This window comes from Acipenser ruthenus, chromosome 3, assembly GCF_902713425.1.
Source record: "Acipenser ruthenus chromosome 3, fAciRut3.2 maternal haplotype, whole genome shotgun sequence".
NCBI classification, from domain to species: domain Eukaryota; kingdom Metazoa; phylum Chordata; class Actinopteri; order Acipenseriformes; family Acipenseridae; genus Acipenser; species Acipenser ruthenus.
This window is the reverse complement of record NC_081191.1, coordinates 66,401,257-66,421,859: the sequence shown is the minus strand read 5'-3', so window position 1 is coordinate 66,421,859 and position 20,603 is coordinate 66,401,257. Positions and strand designations below refer to the sequence as shown.

At 36.6% G+C, this 20,603-nt stretch overlaps 2 protein-coding genes across 2 annotated transcripts in view; both read left to right on the top strand.

Annotated features, from left to right (window-relative positions):
* LOC117435610 (collectin-12-like) overlaps window positions 1–7,698 on the top strand; it is a 97,103-nt gene extending 89,405 nt beyond the window's left edge. The window contains exons 7-10 of the mRNA XM_034058931.3: window positions 439–575; window positions 1,233–1,342; window positions 1,954–2,099; window positions 6,758–7,698. Coding sequence (XP_033914822.1) covers window positions 439–575; window positions 1,233–1,342; window positions 1,954–2,099; window positions 6,758–6,777 — 413 coding nt within the window. The 3' untranslated portion in view covers window positions 6,778–7,698. The remainder of the gene's footprint in view (window positions 1–438; window positions 576–1,232; window positions 1,343–1,953; window positions 2,100–6,757) is intronic.
* A 3,315-nt stretch (window positions 7,699–11,013) lies between these two features.
* cidea (cell death inducing DFFA like effector a) lies at window positions 11,014–20,114 on the top strand. Its single transcript, XM_033992355.3, has 5 exons — window positions 11,014–11,211; window positions 14,640–14,784; window positions 15,057–15,209; window positions 16,157–16,329; window positions 19,170–20,114. Exons 1-5 carry the CDS (start codon window positions 11,159–11,161, stop codon window positions 19,309–19,311), a joined length of 666 nt encoding a protein of 221 aa, XP_033848246.2. The 5' UTR covers window positions 11,014–11,158; the 3' UTR covers window positions 19,312–20,114.
* Window positions 20,115–20,603: the final 489 nt, after the last annotated feature.

Sequence of the window (20,603 nt, the reverse complement as noted above, 5' to 3'; positions counted from 1 at the left end):
GGGCCAGGTGACTGCACTGTGGGTGCTATTATAAAAAGCATCAGATGTTGTGACTGAAGGTAGATTTTAAGTTGTCCTCATGAGTTGCTACCTTGTGCTAACAAATACAGACTTTGGAAAAGACTATTGTCAAAACGTTGCTCTGCTAGACTAAGAAGTTTGGACTAATCTGGACTAATAAAATCAGTGCTAAGGCATATTAATTGATATCGATAAATCAATCTGATAGATTATACTAAATCCAGATGAGTTTGACGGTGAGCAGTTTTTATAGTTCTGATCGTAGCTACTTCAGTCCTTCCCCGTCACAGCAGGGGTTTGGACAAGCGAGGTGTTTGAGGAAAGTTGCAATGGAGGATGTGATAAAGTGAGGGGAACATCTTTTTTTCTGTCATGAAGTGCTGTTAATAAAATCTTTTCTGCTGGTATTTTCACCAGGTTGTCCTCCACAGTGGATCAGCTTTAGGAACAAGTGCTACTACTTCTCAACCGAAAGGGATATTTTTGATGAAGCCAAAAAACTTTGTGAAGAGAAGTCATCAACTATGGTTATCGTCAGTGACAAAGAGGAACAGGTAATGATGAATACTAGAATGAATATTTTTAAATGACTGGGAAAAAATATTTTCATTCTGTACCAAAATGAATAGGGAATCCCTAGTAAAATCAAACAATGTGATAAAGCATAGTGAATGCATGGTAAAACATAGATAAGCATTGTACATTCTGAAGGAAAAACATGTTCCAGCAAACTCATTTTAAAAAATGAATACAACTGCAGATTAAAGAAATGTCATACTTTCAGGTGTTACTGTCATGGTCAAAGTGAATTCAAGAGTGGTTATAAAGAATGCCACAGCCTACAAATCATGTCAGTCATTCCCATATAAAAGTTTACCATAGAAAAAGCATAAGTATAAAAAGCATTGTGAAAGCAAGGTAAAACATAGGTAAGCATTGTAAAACCCAGGGAGATATAGCAAAGAATATTAACAAACATGGCAAACCATGGTAAACTATGGGAAATGTTTAGTATAATGATGGAAAAAGCAAAGGAAAACTGCAAAGTTACTGTGCAAATTCAGTGTGGTAAACTTTTATAAGGGTGAGACGACCAAAACTAACAGAAAGTAAATGCAAACAGAGCTTTATGTTACCTGCTATTCTGCCAGACATTATTATTGTGATTGTATGATGCAATAAATGTGTGTGTTTCCTGTTTTTTCCTTCAGCTTTGGTTAAGCAATCAAATTGCTGGCAATGGTCATTTCTGGTTGGGTCTAACAGACAAAGAGGAGGAGAATGTGTGGAAATGGGTGGATGAAACCTTGCCTGCATTCACGTGAGTGTTTCATACAGATTATATATTTTTTTTTAGTGCAAAGACTCAAAGAAACTTGTTGGCAGCTACAGCCACTTAGTGGACAAATATAACAAATGCAGTACCACGTTTATTTTTGCCAACCAAGATAACAGATAAACAGATACACTTTTGCTTCAAATTAAGAACATTTCCTGAAAATATTCACAGTGCAATTAACATGTTTGATTGCTTCTGCACTCAAAAATAAGTTTCACTGCTCTGATAATGAAGCATTTGGTGTATATAAACTGTGCCAAATAGCTAAACAGCATAGGTGAACTAACTTCAGGCAAGCTTCTATTGTTCAACAAACAAACAGCAAGCAGGAAAGATGTTCTTGATGTTCTAGGTCACCCAGTTTACCAATGAATTCCTCAGCAGGTACTGCCTCCATTCCTTCAGAGATGTTTGGATGCTTATTCTCAGGAAAGGCTGTTTTCCAAAATGGCACATCATTTTTAAGAAATGATTGGATGTTGGATATGTATGCACCTACAAGCCAAACTAACTATCAGATCTGTTTTCTTGCTCATTGTGACTGAATTTGACTTTTCTTTTAGTTTAACACAAGCTTTTCTGTGTTGTTTAAGGAACTGGAAAGAGGGTCAGCCTGATAACTGGCAGCACGGCCATGGGCCTGGAGAAGATTGTGCTGGGATCATCCACGCAGGCCTCTGGAATGACTTCTACTGTGATGATATCAACAGGGTCATTTGTGAAAAAGAAAATGACATAGGTAAACTGAAGTTACAGCCCAGGAATGGATTATTTTTTGTTGCATACATTTAATTAAATCAAGACATTAATGATTTGAGACCCAGTATTTAAGAATAGTCCAAAGAAACACAATAGGGCAACTAAATGCAGGTGGTGGGTCTAAATACAGTCTGCAATTTAAATATTAAAGGGTAAGTATCCATACATTTTTCTTACTTTCCCCTTGCCTTTTTTTTACCTTAAAGCAATTAGTCAATAGTTATGTTTACCTCAGCTTACGCCAGGCTCTTTTCTTTATTTCTAGTTGTCTGTCAAGGACATAATTATCGCAAGCAAGATCAGCCAAAGTGTCTTTATAGAAATGCGAGCCAGCACCATGTAGTGATCAGATACTTTGGATCAAATCCCTTTTGTATTGCTGACAATACAAAGGTGTGCACTTGATGGTGTTGGTTTGTCTATTGTAACAGCGCAATTACACTTACTTGCCATATGTTTTCACTTTGAGTTAGGTGGAACCCTATATATATTAGAGGTTTTAATCTAGACATTTCTAGAATATTTTTTTCACTTGGAAGTTGTGGGGTAGGATGTGCAGTTAAATGAAAAAAAAAAACTATTTTAATACATTTTAATTCCAGACTATAAGGCAATATGGTGGATAGGAAACTCTGTTATTTGAATAGGCCTTTTAAATGCACATTCTATTTCTAATAAATCTCTGTTAATCGCAGATCAAATTTTGGGCTTAGAGCTAGAAACCTGGCTGGGCAATAATGATATCCTTCCCTTAAATGAGTTCTGCCTGCCTGGGTTTTCATTTGTACACAAACCCAGTGTGGATAAATGTGATGGGGGACTTGCTACCTTTTGCCATACAAAATTCGCTATTCATTAGTTATATAGTGCATCTTATAGCTCAACATTGAGATTTTGTTTCACTGTACAACTTCTTATGCTTATATTCAAATTAAATATAATTTACATGCAAATCATTAGCAGTAATTATGTAAACAATGTATTGTTTTATCACCAGTGTTCTGCTTTAAATATGAACCAAAAAAATAAAGTATAAGGTGACATTTTATGTGCGGTTACTTGGGATTTTGATTTTAAAATGGATGCAAAACAAAACAATTTATAATCCTACTTGCAGCTCAAAGAAACAAAAAAAAACTCAATTACTTCAATTACCATCTTATATTAACTTGTTTTTTCTTACATTGGTGATGAGGATGATCCGCATCCTCATGTGTCATTTTAAACATTTTAGCAACCTGTAAAACTATCAAAGCCTCAATGCTTATATAGTGTAGTGTAGTTACAAATAAATTAAATGTCACTTTTTGATTGGTTAAGAAGTATTTCAGTTAAAATACAAAATAGTGAATAATTTTGAGTCGTGGGTTCATTATTCCTGTGTTTATTTGGGTCGCCAATCAAAAAGTTTGGGAAACATTGTTATAGCTCATTTGAGAACCTATTATTTTCTTTAGGCTGCTCTCTACCTATCACTGTGCTATTGATCTGTCGGTCTCCTAAATATCATTCTTTATTTTTTGATGAGGTTTCTGAGCTGCCGTCTTCACTTGTCATTCTAGACTTTTGATTTTGGGGGATTTTAACATCCATATAGACAGCTGCCTGGATAGCCTCTCTAAAAAATATCTCTGCTCCTCTTAGATTCCTGAAATCTGATTAAGCACATTTCAGCACCTACTCATGTCAAGGGGCATACTTTAGACTTACACCACAAACTGGTGTATTTAGACCTCGTCGCCTTTTAGATCCTGTTAAGTTGACTAGCCTCTCTACTGACTCAGTGCTAAACAGTGGGCTGTCATTACCAGTTGATGAGGCAGTTGCTTTGTGTAACACTTTCAAGTATTATTATTATTATTAAGGTAGCACCACTCCGCACCTTGAAACGCTTTTCTCCCTGGTGTACCAAGGAACTTAAGGAACTAAAAACTAAATGGTCGCAGTCTGGAACAGAAATGGAAAGCATCTGGGCCCTGTGTTGACTTTGATATCTGGAAGTCACACACAAAACAATATAAATTGGCCTTCACCACTGCTAAATCATCTCATTTTTCTAATATTATTTCCACCAGTAAAAATCTTCCAGCTGCATTGTTTTTAACATTTTTCACTGATAAAATCGAAGTGATTAGGGCCCAGTTGCCTTCTGCTACTATTGTCACCATTCATCTCCAGATTGCTCCCTCTTGGATCAATTATTAACGAATACAACCTTGGATTTCGTTGTTATGCAGCTGATAGTCAGATATATTGTTCTTTTCCTCCTAATACAGAGATGGTGGGTTCTGTGCTGTCTCAGTGCCTGAGTGAAATCCAATCATGATTGTCTAAAATAAGTCCCAATAAGACAGAGGTGCTGTTAGTGGGCTCTGGACAATTTAGCTAGTTTTGAAATATCTTTTAATGGGAATCTTTTGACTCCATCTCATACTGTGAAAAATGTATGACTCATTCTGGATTCAGAACTATGTTTGGACACCCACATTAGCTCAGTTATAAAGGCCTCATTTTGTCATTTGAGGAACATTGCCAAATTGAGCTCCATTCTGTCTGATAAAGATGCTGAGATGTGGGTTCATGCCTTTGTTATTTCTCGGCTAGATTACTGTAATGATTTGTTAGCTGGCTGTTGATTCTAAACTGCGTTGGTGCCAGCTGGTTCAAAATGCTGCAGCCAGAGTGCGTACTCACACTTGCCATACACAACACGTTACCCCAGTTAAGTCCAGAATTGATTTTAAAATTATTTTTACTACTTATAAGACGATTCATGGCCTAGGGCCTTCATATTTGTAGGAACTGTTAGTACCTTAGGCCTACAGTCACAAATGCTGGCCTTGGTTGAAATCAGGAGGGGCAAGGCTTTGGTAGTTCTGCTCCCTGCCTTTGGAACTCTATTCCAAATTAGATCTGGAATGCTGGCACAGTTGACATTTTTAAATCAATTTTAAAAACATATCTGTTTGAGTTTGCTTATTTTTTAACTGGATTGCTAGGCCATTGGCTTCCTTTTTATTTATTTATTTTTATTATAAAGTGCTCCGGGATGCTTGTATGAAAAGCCCTATATAAAAGTAAATTGTATTGCAGTGTGTTGTGTTTTTGCTCACGTAACTAGCAATGTCAACTTTGGGAGCTTGAAATAAGCGAAGCCCTGTCTGGACCAATTGCGATAAAAAGGGAGACCAAAAAGTCAAATGTAGACTGTGCTCTGCAGACCTTAGTTACAGCGGCAGTACGGGAACAATGTTAAAGGACATGAAAATAAAGTATCCTTTACATACGATGCCTGCTTCTACTACTGGTGCTGGATCTAGCGCAGAGGAGGTGAGGCCCAGACAAACAACAATGCAAGTGTATTGCTAGTAGTGCTAGGTTGATGAGTGAGATGATCGTAACTTAAATTGTGGGGGATACTGGATTCAACAAGTTAATGTCTTTTGTTGAGCAAGATTACAGAATGCCGTGTATGTTTTTTTTTTTTTTTAGTTTGCCCCCTATACCGAGGAAGATGCCGGTTGAGTTTGCAACTGCTATTCTGGGACTCGAGCGATGTTTAAGTTGTTTTTTTTTTTTTTAAAAAAGAGGAGATTGCTTCCATTTTATGTTTATTTTTTGTCTTCTTTTTTTTTTTGCTGCTGCTGTCAGTCAGACAAGTACAAACTAGTTATTGTGTCTTTTATATGCAGTAAGTAGAATAGATTAACTTTTTGGATTTAGCACTATTTGAATAATTAGACTGCATAACGTTTCTGTAATAATGCAATTAATGCTTTCCCTCTAATAGAGAGAGAGAGAGAGAGAGAGAGAGAGAGAGAGAGAGAGAGAGAGAGAGAGAAGAGAGAGAGAGAGAGAGAGAGAGAGAGAGAGAGAGAGAGAGAGAGAGAGAGAGAGAGAATATCAATCTGAATCAGGTTAAATTGACTTCATCAGTGTCATTCTGGTCTGCCAGACTACAAAGTTTATTTATACACAATCTCAACAATTCAAAGAAGAATAATGTAGTTAATAAACCTTGATTTATAACCAGCTAGTAAAAAAAAAGTCAAGGAAACAAAAATATTCATTGCTTTTGGTCGTCATGGTTATGTATTAATGATTAATGAAATAGCTCCCACAGTACATTCCCAATAAGATTTTTAGAAGTGTGAAAATTGTTCTGCTTGTTGGCTGCTGCCATCTGCTGGTGATATTAAATAATACCTACTGAGAAAAAAATATGTTCTGACAGTCTTTACCACAGGTTATTGTAGTATCAAATTCAGGGGATATATGGATGAATCTGTCCACCTGTCTAAACTTGTGTCATGGGGATCCATATTTCTGTGATACAGACATACACTTGTGTTTGTAGAAGGGGCAAGGAATGTATGTTACTAGTACAGATTAAATATATAATCTTATTGAGAATATCAGATTCTTATTTCTTAGTAGACACAGATTCTGGGGATGTACTGTATATCACAGTTACATTTCTGCTTATGTCTGGATAATCAAATTCTGATTAAACATTTCGTTGCTAGTTCTTATTCTGTATGCTTTTCTACATACTTTTTGTATCGTGGTCATCAACTTTTTCATCAAACTGATAGCTCTAATTGGGAATTTACAACATTTTTACTGTTTTGTTTTCAGATAAAATGCAAGGATCATAGCACACATGAAGAGGATGCGTGGGATCTTGTCAGACATCTGAAAAGCTACAAAAACATCTTAGTTGTGGAGTTTCAGAAGAAGCTTTTTGAGAATAAAAACAATACATAACCATTTTCCGATCTGAAATCTCAGTTCAATGCACAGCAATTCATTCCCGACTCCAGTATTGAAATATATATTATCTGTAAGCACAGATCAAGAATTAAGAGGAATATATTTGTTAGTTATATAAAAAAAAGACAATCATATTAAATGCATTTTTTTTTCTTTTTTTACTAAAACCTTGTGTTATGCAGATATTTACAAGTCGGTGTAGTTCAGTACTTATGCCAGAACATATATTTTCTTATTGCAATTTTGTATTACAATTCATGTGACTTTTCCAGTGCCAAAGAACAAGACAAAGCACTATTTTTTTTGTTTGTTTGTTTGTTTAACGTCACTATTCTATAAACTGTTTTTCTTCTTTGAGAATTGTGAATGAATTTGCAACCAATGGCAAAAAGATGTTGTGTTATTCTTGGGGAAAGATATGTTGAGCCTCAAGAATCGTCCTGGCTTTATTTAGCTATATTATAAACATAAATAAAAGAAGAGGGTCAATACTATTAGGGTCTTGTTGATTTAAAATAAAATAGTTTTATAGGTTTTATCATTTTTATGATTTTTTTGTGTTATGTTTTAATTGTGAAATCCTATAGAATTTCATGAGATGGGTTAAATACTCACTCATGGTTCATATTCAATTTTCTTTTTTTTTTGCGTTAGTCTCAGGTAAATTTGTATTCCCTATATTTGATACTGTATTAGGGATACATGATAGCAATCCTGGTAAATTATCCGTTAACTGTGGTCATAAAAATGCCTATAATGCCACGCATTAATAAACAAACCAATAAATCAAGTGTACTATCAATCCATTATGTGTCGAGTCTCAGCTGACTCAGTTGCCTGTTTGATTGCTTGTTTGATTTGTAGTGAATACACACACAATATACACCTCAAAACAATATGAGGTACAGTACATTGAACCATTGCACCCATCAGTAAGGTTGACTTTGATGCAAACACATGCTGGAAGCACACAAGTTGGGGAACCACTGTTAAATTTAAATGTTTTAAATAAAAACAACTGTCTGGAGGGTGTGCATTTTGTAACGATTTACTGTAAAACAACTACATTTGTGATGTGGTTGATATTTAAGTACACTTCATGATACTAATTATTAATTACATATAGCTACTGTACACTGTAGTTACCGTATTATGATATTCACAACACCATTTTTTGACAGTCAATTTACAGAAATAAATTGCTGTTAAAAACAGTACATTGTGATATAAGTACCGCAAAGTGGTTATAGTTTTCAGCAGTACTTTACTTATTACCACGATATGGTTATTAGGTTAGCAAGTCTAACCCCCAGAACAATGTCTATGTGCCGATCATTTTAAGACCTAAATGTTCAGAAGGGTACTGTTTGCCTCCCTGTGTGCTGTGGACCCCTAAGGGAGGCTGGGCCAATGGCTGATAAACAATGCTTTAGTTGATGTATCTGTATTTTGAAGTGTATCAGTATATTTATAACACAAACTGAAGCTACTCAACACAAACTGCATATAATTATTTAAATGAATTAAAAAGATCTTTGTCAAAACAGGTTGGAGCTGAAGTGCAATGCATGGACAGAAAAAAATCTTTCCCACGCCTCAAGAATGAACACATAACCTCTTGGAACAATATTTCAACACAAACAGAAAAACCAAAACAGTAAAAATAATAAGCTGATTATTTGTTGTCCAACATTTACACAAGTCCCTGTTTGCTAAAGGCCTTGTTGGAGCTAAGGACCCAACAAGGCTGCAAAGTGTATTCTCAACTATGCATGGTCTTTAATTAGGCAATATCTGTATCAAGTTTACAGTCATTTGGCAGCTTACCAATGCACATTTTGAAACAAAACATCCATCTTTCCTGCTCCTACCTGTGGCAGCAGGGAACATGAGCTGCATGTAAGTGCTGTGTCTGGTAAGCAAAACTAAACATGTGAACACTTCACTGTTGTATTCAGCCCTGGACCCATGGCAAGGTATTTCTGCAGTGACCAAAGGTAACTTCTTGGTCCCATGCCTCCAGCAACAAATAAAATGAGCACTACCACTTTTAGACAATTTAGATAAAGCATGTAGATAAGAAGCAAACACTTGTGAGCAAAGTACTCACCTGTGCAACATTTGAAAAGTGCTATGCATACATTGGTAGGAGCCTCTGAATACACTTGGAAAAACAATAATTTGATTGGCTGAAAACAAAACCTACAACCGTCCCCAAAAGTCAAACAGACATGGGATTTAACACTCATATTTATGTCCACCATTCAATGGTAGTTAACAACACTGTAGTATTCAAGCCAGGTTCATTTATACCTATAGTATATTGCTTTGCAGTCTGTGCTGTGCTATTGAGTTTACTTCCACCTCAATTTCTACCTTGTCAGCATCTCTCAGCGCTGGCTGAGTCAACTGTTTTAATTCTCTAATAAAATGTTTTTGAATCCCAAATGCTGTTAGGACTGTAAAATTAGGCATTAATAGTTTTACCTCCATTCAGCACTAGGGGGCAGATCATACGTAATAATTGTCAACATAGTTCACAGCCATAGCACACTATCTGAGTTAAGATTTAAGAAATATTTCATCTTGCTATATTTAGATTCGGGTGATGGGTGGGGGGTGTTTAGTGTCTGTGTGACTGGAGGCCAGTCATTAGATCCCTAATGCTTAATTCCTGAAACCTGTAAAAATGGTCAAAGAAAGAAGCTTTGTCAGTGTGATGAGGGGTATAGAACACTTTACTTGCTTGTCGAACACAGAAACTGGGGGTGAGCTGGTGGTGAGCAGGAGTAGTAGGGAAATGGAACACACATGCAATGTGCAGGAAGGGATTTATTTTCAATGCAAAATGCTTCAATTCGCATTGAAATTATTACCACCTTACATTACCAAGACATTAAGCAAAATGTTAAAAAATCATTCCTTTCAGTTTGTTGCCTATATTATATAGTGGTAGCGATAAAATGAATCAACAAATGAAAAAAAAAAGGTTTTAAGTTGTTGCAGTTTTAACCAGTTTGAAAAGTTTGCTATATTAAGAACACAGTAAAGAATAGTAAGGACATGGTAACACTGAGAGATATTGGAGAAATGACCTTGCCTTAGATTTGATATACTGTACCTGCTGGAGGCCAAGTAATAAATGTTCATGATTCCAATTCGCATATACCACCAGTCTAGACAAGCATAGTAAAGCACAAATAAATATTATTATTTGTTTATTTAGCAGACACCTTTATCCAAGGCGACTTACAGAGACTCGGGTGTGTGAGCTATGCATCAGCTACAGAGTCACTTACAATTACGTCTCACCCGAAAGACGGAGCACAAGGAGGTTAAGTGACTTGCTCAGGGTCACACAATGAGTCAGTGGCTGAGGTGGGATTTGAACTGGAGACCTCCTGGTTACAAGCCCTTTTCTTTAACCACTGGACAACACAGCCTCCTATATGATATGATATGATAGTATATGGAAACTGTTAAACTATGGTAAATACATAGTATAACCATGGGAAAACTGCACATTCACTGTGAAAATTGGTTGCATTTCCATCCAGAGGAATACACATTTACTGGTTTCTTCTTGGATGTCATTAAATATTCCTGTTCGCTTGAGCACTGATCAGAGCAACAAGAGTCAGAATGCTTTTCATGCCTTTTTTTTTTGTCTCTTCTTTTTTTGAGGCAATATACAATGCAAAACACCATATTACAGATTCAACTAATATTATAAGATACAAAAGTGTTTTCAGCTCATGCTGTTTTACATATTTGAAGAACGTGTACAAGAAGAAATTGCATTTTTGAAGTTATTATTAGAGAGCTGTGAGAACTTGCATTTATTATAGACATAACAATTCCCCTTTAAATTAATTCGACATAACAATATCCCTATAAGTAGGTAATGGTAATATAACAGTATGTGTCAGTAACCATTTCCAGAAAGTCTTGTAACAAGGACATGAAAAATTTGACTCAGAATTCACACAACCCTGACATCCCGTCAGTCAAATATATTTGTTGATAACCAATCAGATTCAAGAAACAGAACGCCATGCTTCAGCAATACCCAATCAGAATCGCAGAACAAAAACATATCAGGACCAATAGAACAAAAAGAAAACGAATCGTATTTACATCAGCATTTGAGCATTGAATACCAGTTTCACTGGTTTGGAGTGGTAAGCAGACACATAGCCTCTCCTTTGTGTGAGAAGGGCGATCACATTTACTGTATCGTGTATTCCTTATTTTACTGTTTGGGTCATGGAGTACGCCAGAGAATATGCCAGTGCACTGTCGCCTAGATCTCTAATGAGGTGAGTGGGTTGAACGTTTGCATTTTTAAAACTGTTTTAAAAGCGACCATATGGGTTAGAAAAGATTTAGAATCTCACAAGAGTGGAAGGCAAATGTTGGTCAGGCGACAGACTACAGTGGAACGTGTTACGTTATGCCACGTAGAGCGGTTGTTGGGTTTGGTATTGTGACTTTCAAAACACTGGGTTGTTAGAGTGGTTGTAGCCCAATATCTCCTTACAATCCATTGTTGGGAAATCGTAAAAGTTTCGTATATTGTTGCATGTATGTTCAGTGTCTCTTTCTTTCTTTCTTTCTTTCTTTCTTTCTTTCTTTCTAAAGGGAATACATGGTTCTATAGCTGTGAAATTAAGATTTAATTAGCTATGATAAGAATACTTATTTTATAGTAAGTATGGAAAATATGTTTTCAAAATCTAGATCACAATATACCATAGTGAGACAACCGTCTCCACACAAACCTATAGAAACATATGTCTCTAACCTCTTTGTCAAAAAAACATTTATACACAGAGTATTCTACCCCATCTGGGGATGCCTATCGAAAGTAACGTGATGAAACTTGTTACAGCCTGAGTATTCTTAGCACAAGGTATTGTTACAATGTGGTATTTATACTTTCTGGTGGTTTGGATGCATTGTACCTTTCTGAAATGTAATGGGCTAATGACAATTTGGGTAAAACAAACAAACAAACAAAAAGCTTAGTGAATCTAGTTCTTCTTCTTAATGGTTTTGTTTCCCGGTGTTCATGTATCTAACGTGCATTACTGTCTATTTCTGTGTCTCAGGAAAATAATAAGATGGAGTGTAAAGATTAATTTATATGATATATTTATGGTAAGTATCCTGTATATGGCGATACAAGACCTAAAGCACAACAAATCCCATTGTAGTTCAGCAAGTGGTTCTTGAATGAAGAAAAAGTGTTATAGTGGGTATGAGTACATACTCTCACTAATTTAATGTCTGTCTTTTAGCGAAATAGTCCTTCATTAAATGATTATTTGATCTTATGCATAGTACAAGTAACCCATCAAGACCACCACGTGTATCATGATCGCGGCGCTTTTACACCCTTAGTAATAACGAATTCAGCTCAAGTCTCCCTTATAAATGAACATGTGATTAAGATATTTTCAAAGGATATGAAGTATAAAAAAATCCAATCCTTTTATTTCAAGTGCTTCATCATTATGCGGTACTCTTTCATAAATTATTTCCTTGCCATTCCAGTCGTTGATAACACTAATACCGAACTGGCTTCTCTCTGTTTTGTAACGCTGTCTTCCATGCAAGGTACAGGATTCTGTATCTAGGGTTCCTGGTGGTGTACTTGTTTATGTAATTTAACTACAGTACTTCATTGTGCATTGCTTTAATTCGTTTTTGAAGACAGTGACCATATGTATCTCTGCAATAAGGAGCTTAAGCCTAATCTGTTCTGATAAAACTAATTACAGCTGCTGTTGGTAATGTTCTTTCTTGAACTGAAATCCTTAAAAACAAGCTTGAGTTTATTCAACTGATTACATTTAATGTATATTGTTTCAAATTTTAACCAACACTACAAATTAGGTATGTCGAAACACATGTTTTATTCAACACTTCCCCAGCAGCAGAAAATAATATTGAACATTCATTTAATATTGAACATTCACTTAATAACCTTAACTGTTTAAGTGTTAAAAAATGGTTTAGTGAAAACCATATAATGCATTCTCATTTACAACCTGTCGTCTGCTTCTCTCTCAATGACACAGCACAGTATGTGTTTTCACTCTTCTTGTCATTAAAAGTTGACTTTTATTCCATTCCAATGACATTTCCTGTTTCTGAATGGTTCTATTTGTGTTTTCTTTAGCATTAAATCATCGCTTCCCAATTTGAACTGGCTGAGATTCTGTCTTAGTTTTAACCTTCTGCTGTGTGAATTATGATTTTAAGTATTGATTTGTCGTTTGATTTGTTCAATGAAATAGTTTAGTTACAACATGCCCGATTTTAAAATCTGTGCAAAGGCACATGTTCTCAAAGGAATTCAACAAAATTACCATATATCTAGGAAGAACAGGTAAGGACATTAAAAGATTAGTTTAATTCCTGCAACTAACATGTGTCTTTTTTTAGTTTTGTACCTATACCAATACTTTTTTTTTTTTGTTTGTTTTACTTTCAGGAAATATGCCTTTGCCTAAGCACTATTCCCCTTTTAAGTGCCTAATTGTTATTGTGAAAGACTTTCCTACCTGTATACCTGCTGATTGTGTCTGATTCACAGATGCTATTGTTTATCTGCAGTATTGGCTTTATTCCTCCCTCTAGTGTTGATTGTCTCCCTGCTGATATGTTTTCCTTTAACCCCTAATACAACAAGAGATCAACAACAACTACAATGCCTCCTCCCTCCCCCTACTCATTCAATGCATATGTAATGACCACTTTGAATGACTCGTGTATCAAAGGCAATTCACTTCAAGAAATCATTGTTTTTCTTGTAAATGAATGACCAAGCCAGTCTACAGTAATTAGTAACACATGGAGAGCCATTTATTTCAAAATTAAACTACCGGTAATGTTTTGTTGCATTACAGCAATGTTTGACTGGCAACATTTGATACTGACTCCTTTACTGTAACTTAGCTGTATTTATGCACATGAAATGTTATGATCAGATTTTTTAAAATGTTTTATTGACATTCAGTACAGTATAAACACCTAATAGAATCACTGGTTAAATTAATCAACCACATATTGTAATCAAATATTCCTTACCACTTTATTGAATCAACCAATTAATGTAATAAAAACTATAAAATTATCGAATTGAGAGTTTTTATCTGAATTATTGATGGGCTTTTGGCTGTGGTTGCTGAGTTGTTTTACAAATAAGTTATCATGTGACCAGAAACCCTGCACTGGGCAAGAGATACATTTGTACAAATTTGCTGTAAACATAACATTTTAAAAGCAACGTAAAGCTGAGATGTACAGGTTTCCAGCACAGGTTGACATTTTCAGCCAGATATGGTCAAGTGTTCAAAAGCTAGAGGGTTAAAAATGTGGTTGATTGGTGACCTCCTGACCTTTTCTACTATTTGTGTTGGGTGTCATTAGGCATCCCCACTGAACCTATACTGTCCTCCACTAACAACCAACTTTTCTCCCCCTTTTCCTCCCTCCTCAAACCCCCATCCCTCCCGTCCTCCTCCTTTACACCTGATGACTTTGCCTCCTCCTTCTGCTCCAAAGTAGATGACATTCAGAAGCTATTCTCCAGACCACCTGCCCCCCTCCCTCCACCCCATTCTGAACTTGCACACCTCTATCTGACTCGGACCTTTGCTCCTCACTCCTGGACTCCAGGCCAACTACTTGCGCCCTGTATCCCTTTCCTACTCACTTCTTCCAATCCATTTTTTTCCAGGTCCGTTTCATCAGTGGGTTCCTCAATCAGCAGACGGGTCCTCTTCCCTGCTGAAGCGCCGCTGCGCCCCTTCAGGGTGTGTACCCACAATCGCAGCAGCAGGAAAGGAGTGGTGGCCAGGACTTTGGATGATCTCTTTACTAAGGTAAGTCTCTGTTTAGGTGAAGTTAAAAAACAGTACTTTTCAGATGAGGACCAAAACTGGAAGTGCAACACTTTTTCAGATATTGATCTTAATTTTATACTAACATATGCCAAGGATCAAAATCATTCAACGGGCACGCCCTGTCAGTCTGTCTGTTGCTCTGTATGTTTCACTTACATTTTAACATCTCAATTGGATAGGTGAAACTTGCTAAGGACATTCTTTATTTGAAATACATATGAGCAATTTTGGGGTCTGCTGTCCTTTCCCAGGCATGGCATGCTCTTTCGCTTGCTTCAGAAGTAGTCACACTGGTGTTGGAAGAGGATGGCACTGTGGTTGAAAACGAGGAATTCTTTCAGTCTCTGGAAACCAACACTCAGTTTATGGTGCTTGAAGAAGGGCAAAGATGGACACAAGCTAAGGTATTTCAAGATTTAAGTGTATCTTGTAATCGTCTTTTCATGTTGAGCTATTGTACTGTTAACCTTATGTTTCATTCTATGAAACCAAAACAACAGTGAATGGTTTTAACATTGCAGGGAGGATGGACCAGCCACCATCTGTTGAGTTTGTATCAGTTGCATTGTGCAACTTGTCCACTTGGAGGCTCCAGATGACTACAATTCCTGTATGTTAATGCATTCGCGACGCATTTGAAAGCTTAGCCAATGCTTTCCCATTGTGCATACAAAGTTACAACACTCTGGTGTAGCAGATTTTACACAATTTTCCGAGATTCATGTTGAGATGCCAAATTAATAGTTAGTATAGGAATGGCTCCTGAGTTGTATATTACATCATGTTTAAAAAATAAATACATAAATAAAGCACTGCAAATGATACACATAAAACAGAGGCCTGGGGTGGACTGGTCTTCAGCAAGCCTAACTTAAAGCCTTGGCTATGTAATTTGAAAGTACAACTTCTGAAGCAAGCAGGTCCATTTAAGTTGACCTAAGAGCCTTGGTGACCTGTCCATACTAACTTCATCCTCAACTAAAGCCTGAACAGTTTTACTATGTTTTATTTTGGGGGGTTTTCTGTGCATTTGTTCTGGTTATTATGAAGGTAATGTTAGAGGTTTATATGTTTCACTGCTGTAGTTTTGTCAGGTTATATTGTGTAATTACACACACCCTGTGTGCTGTTTACAACTTGTGAAAATATAACATATTTAAACAAAAGTTTTATAAACCATGTGGAAATTGGAATAAATATTCTGTATAGTTCTTGAATAAATCAAAAGTTGATATTGGTATCCAAATTTGATGCAGGTGTCTCAATTTCTGTAGGTGTTATGGAGTATTACATTTAAATGTAACACTAATTAAATTTTGTGCAAAATATTTTTTTGTGTTTTTTCACCTAGGGTGTCTCGGGTGTTAGACGTTCTAACAAAAAAGGAGTAGCCAAAGTCACATTTGACCTGTACAAATTGAACCCCAAGGACTTCATTGGGTGCCTCAGCATCAAAGCAACATTTTACGAGATGTATACAATGTCCTACGACATTAAATGTATGGGAGCAAAACATGTGCTGAAGTAAGTATTTGTCTGGTTTGAATCCGATACAGTAGTAAGGTAGAAATAGTAACAGTAGAAATATTAGAAACAGTAGAAATATTTCACATGGATGTCACATTGTTAAAATTGGAGGACAGAAAAAAGTAAAAGAATAAATTCTCAGTTTTACTAATTTAAGCTGAGCAGGATTCTGAGCCAAGACAGTAGCACCCAGTCAGTTATAAATCAATTAAACAATTAAAACAAATTTGACCTCTAACACATTTTTGCATATGCAAGCTGGGCTGGGTCCTTTGACTCCCTTGAATAATGTCTACCTTATTCAATTGGGCACCTTTCAAGATGATGAGACAGCCATCCCTGATGGTATTGTCCATGAGGCACATGAGTCAGACTTTAGTCCTTCTTCCTTGGCTTGCAAAATCCCCAGATCCCAATCCAATTGAACATATTTGGGATGAACGGGAACTATATATATATATAGGTTCTTAATCTGTCTGGCCATTTATTTTCCTCTGGACAATATGGGCCCTATTCACACAGCTTTAAGGGTTATTGACCATATCTGAAATGGACCATCATGCTTTAATGAAACTTTTCAGTGTTGTCGTTAATCGTTTTATTTTTCACTCGTCTGTATATGTGAATGTAATTACTATGCTTGTTAAGCATTCCTGTAAGTGGAGCTTGTATGACTTTGCAAATCCACTGCAGTCCCATTTCTAGTTTACTTCAGTTCCTGACAAGCTCCTCTTGATTCTCTGGTATTTCTAGTTTTTTTTTTTTTTTTTTTCAAAGTAGTGGTGACAGCCCTTGGGGTTGGTTAGGGAGGGTGTCGTGTGACAGGAAGGCTAAACTGGCTTGAGAGGTCGTCAGTATTCATAGTCTTGGATGGTGTGCCTTATAATAACGATTGTATTGCAGTTTTCAGAAGAAAACTATTTATGGCAAAATTACTTTTACTGGGCACACTGCTGCATATCTGGTAGTATAGACAAAATCCTTCTCATTTAATAACTTAACGTTTTTGTTTTTTCAATCGTGAGCCAAGTTTGATCATAATGCGTAGCACACAATAGCATCATTCAATGATTGAAGCACAACATTGATAGAATTAGTATAACATTTATTATAGAATATAGTATAACATTTATTATAAACTTATTAGACAGTTTGGCTCAGGATCTAGAGGTCTTCACGGGTCCAAAATAACAAACCCGATCCGAACCAGAACCATCATCGTTTTTACCAGACCCGGACCAAAGTAAATCTCATAATAGACCTGGATCCAACCTGAACCCAAAGAATAATGGTTCATGTGGTTTTCGGGCTTTCCCCATAATGTAAACTATACATGGTCGTAGAAACACTATGTAGGGAACGTAGACACACACACACACACACACACACACACACACACACACACACACACACACACACACACACATCAACATACGGATATACACAACATATGATATGAGAAATATTGTTTAATTATGTGTGTGTGTGTGTGTGTGTGTGTGTGTGTGTGTAATAAACCCACAACTAGTTCTAGCAAGTTCACAAAGCCAGGCAATATCAGATGGCATTCCAAAATCCCCAAATCTCCGCGGCACCGTCCTTCCTGACACTCCCAGTCAGCCTGGCCTAGCCTGTGCAGCTGCTGTTGGAGGCTGAATGTGGGGATTGTGGTCTGACACTTAAACCACATGCACATGCACACACACACAGACACCTGACACCACACACACACACACACAAGCAAGCTAGTGACTGAAACAGAGTTTTATTTTAAGAACAATGCTGCATGCTCTGGGGTACGGTTATCAAAAACTAGGGAGTAGTTGCTTCTGGATCTTCCCCACCTCATCGTCTCAGATTCTTTTGATATCGCATGTGGATGCTCAGTGCTCATTTTCTGCTGCAGCAGTGTGGAGTAGTGGTTAGGGCTCTGGACTCTTGACCGGAGGGTCGTGGGTTCAAATCCCGGTGGGGACACTGCTGCTGTACCCTTGAGCAAGGTACTTTACCTAGATTGCTCCAGTAAAAACCCAACTGTATAAATGGGTAATTGTATGTAAAAATAATGTGATATCTTGTAACAATTGTAAGTCGCCCTGGATAAGGGCGTCAGCTAAGAAATAAATAAATAATAATAATAATAATTTTCACAGTCACAGGCACCCTGTTGTTATTGGCCCACAACTTAAAGTAATGAGAGTTGAGCTCAAATTTTAGGATTCATCCTAAAACACTTCCAAGTACTTCCATGTGCAATTTCAAAAGAATCTGAGATGGTGAGGTGGGGACCATTGGTCCATTTGTTGTGGAATGAGCCATTGGTATCCATAAATAAAATACATGTTGTAGGGAACTTCTATTTTATTAAATATGCAAAATACCATTACATGACTGTTTAATAAAGAAGGCCTTTTTAAATTATTTCTTCAGACTTATAAACAGGATTATTTTAAGACGGATGGATTTGCATTGCTATCTGTTGGTGTGTTAGTTTAACAATGAATGCACTGTAATAGAGCCTGAACCACCATTTTAACACTCTTACTGACTACATTCTTCATTTGTGTGATTTATAATAAGTTAATACACTGTGTATAAGGTTATTGTGTAAGATGCATCATTTCACACAGTGAGCACAGCTTTGCCGTCCTCTCGCCCAAACTGCATGAGATGACATCCCCTAAATAATAAGATACACCCTACACATGATGTATTGGCTTATATTCTGGGGCAAAATCTCTCCCCTAAATAAAATGTTGAATAGAGACAGTTAGCAGGGTCATGAGAGTGTAACGGTAACTTCCTTGCACCTCTTATTTTGCGTTTTGGTTTTCTAGGAAGATGCTTCGTTGCCTCTCATATGCTGCCCAGGTTGCTGGCCAGTTCCTTCTGTATGGTTCCACTTGCGTGCTGCATTATACCGGGGAAGGTGAGGAAGCTGGCTCGTTCCGAAACCCACGGCACCCTGCTGATGACTGAATCCCTGACGGGACCAGTGCCTGGAACCTTCTCTAGTATGCTACATTGTGAATAGGTTGGTCCAGTGGTGTACCCTTGATGATACTGGGTTAGCACAATATCTACTGTACTTAGAAAGTAACTTTATAGCCTTTGGTAAATTTTTTTCAGTCAGTAAACATGTTCATGATAACTGTTTTTAGCCATGATTGTATTTATCTTTTGGATCTAAAGGAATTCAATTATTATATATAGACATGTATTATTGAACTGAAATCCTTTTTTTACTCTGCCCATTAGTCTGTTCTTGTGCTGTGACAATCAGGTTTTCTCATTCATTTTAGGCTGGCATCTTGTTTACCTTCTGGAGCTGCTCTGTTTTTATTTAACAAACAAATCGGTATTTCAGATCTCTAATTTTGTTTGAAGGGGTCATTTTTAGCCCTTTTATTAGCACATTTAGTGTTTCTACGACCATCTGTAGAAAATTTTACAAAAGTAATTTAAAACAAGTCAAGCAAGACTGATCTTGACATTACTTGAATATCTATGAATGTACACTACCTCATTAGTTAATACCCATTCCTTTTGCATGGATATCAGTCTTCAATTACAATGCACTATGATTGCAAACTGTCTTTTGTGCATTCATATGGAAAGAATGATTATCATAATGTAAAAAAATAACAATGTAAACTTCATAGTAAAAGCTGTGTGTATAAAATAATCATTGAAAAAGTATGTTAGAATCCATGTTTAACTGTTGTACTGTGCCATTCTGTATAGAAAAATGCTTACCAATAAAACAAGCAGTTTTTATTTTGTTTCTGGTTTGCTTAAGTATATTTCAATTGGGTAGTTTCTGTGAAGAAACAAAACTGTATTTGTGGGTGAGTGTGATTTCAATCAATTGGTATGCACAGAACCATGTACTATAAAGTTTCATTTTTCACTTACTTTGGGATGAAGAATATATGAAACAATATTATTACTGTTGAGTAGGACTAGAGGTACAGTCATTTTGAGTCTTATTTAAATATTTTATCTCTAGGTATTAAATACAGACCACTTCTACCATCGCATTTTTGTTTTTTAAAGCTAGTAAGACTTTTTCATTGCATCTTTACATCATGAGAGTAAATAATATAGCAGATGCATCATGAGACTCAGATTAGCATCTCTAACTAACAAGCTACAATGGCTCATGCCTGCGACAACGCTCTCTCAATAGATCATAGAGAGCGTTGTAGAACCTTAATCTCGGCGTTGGGCAGGGACACTGTGCCTCGCTCCCATTTGGCCATGACAGCTGG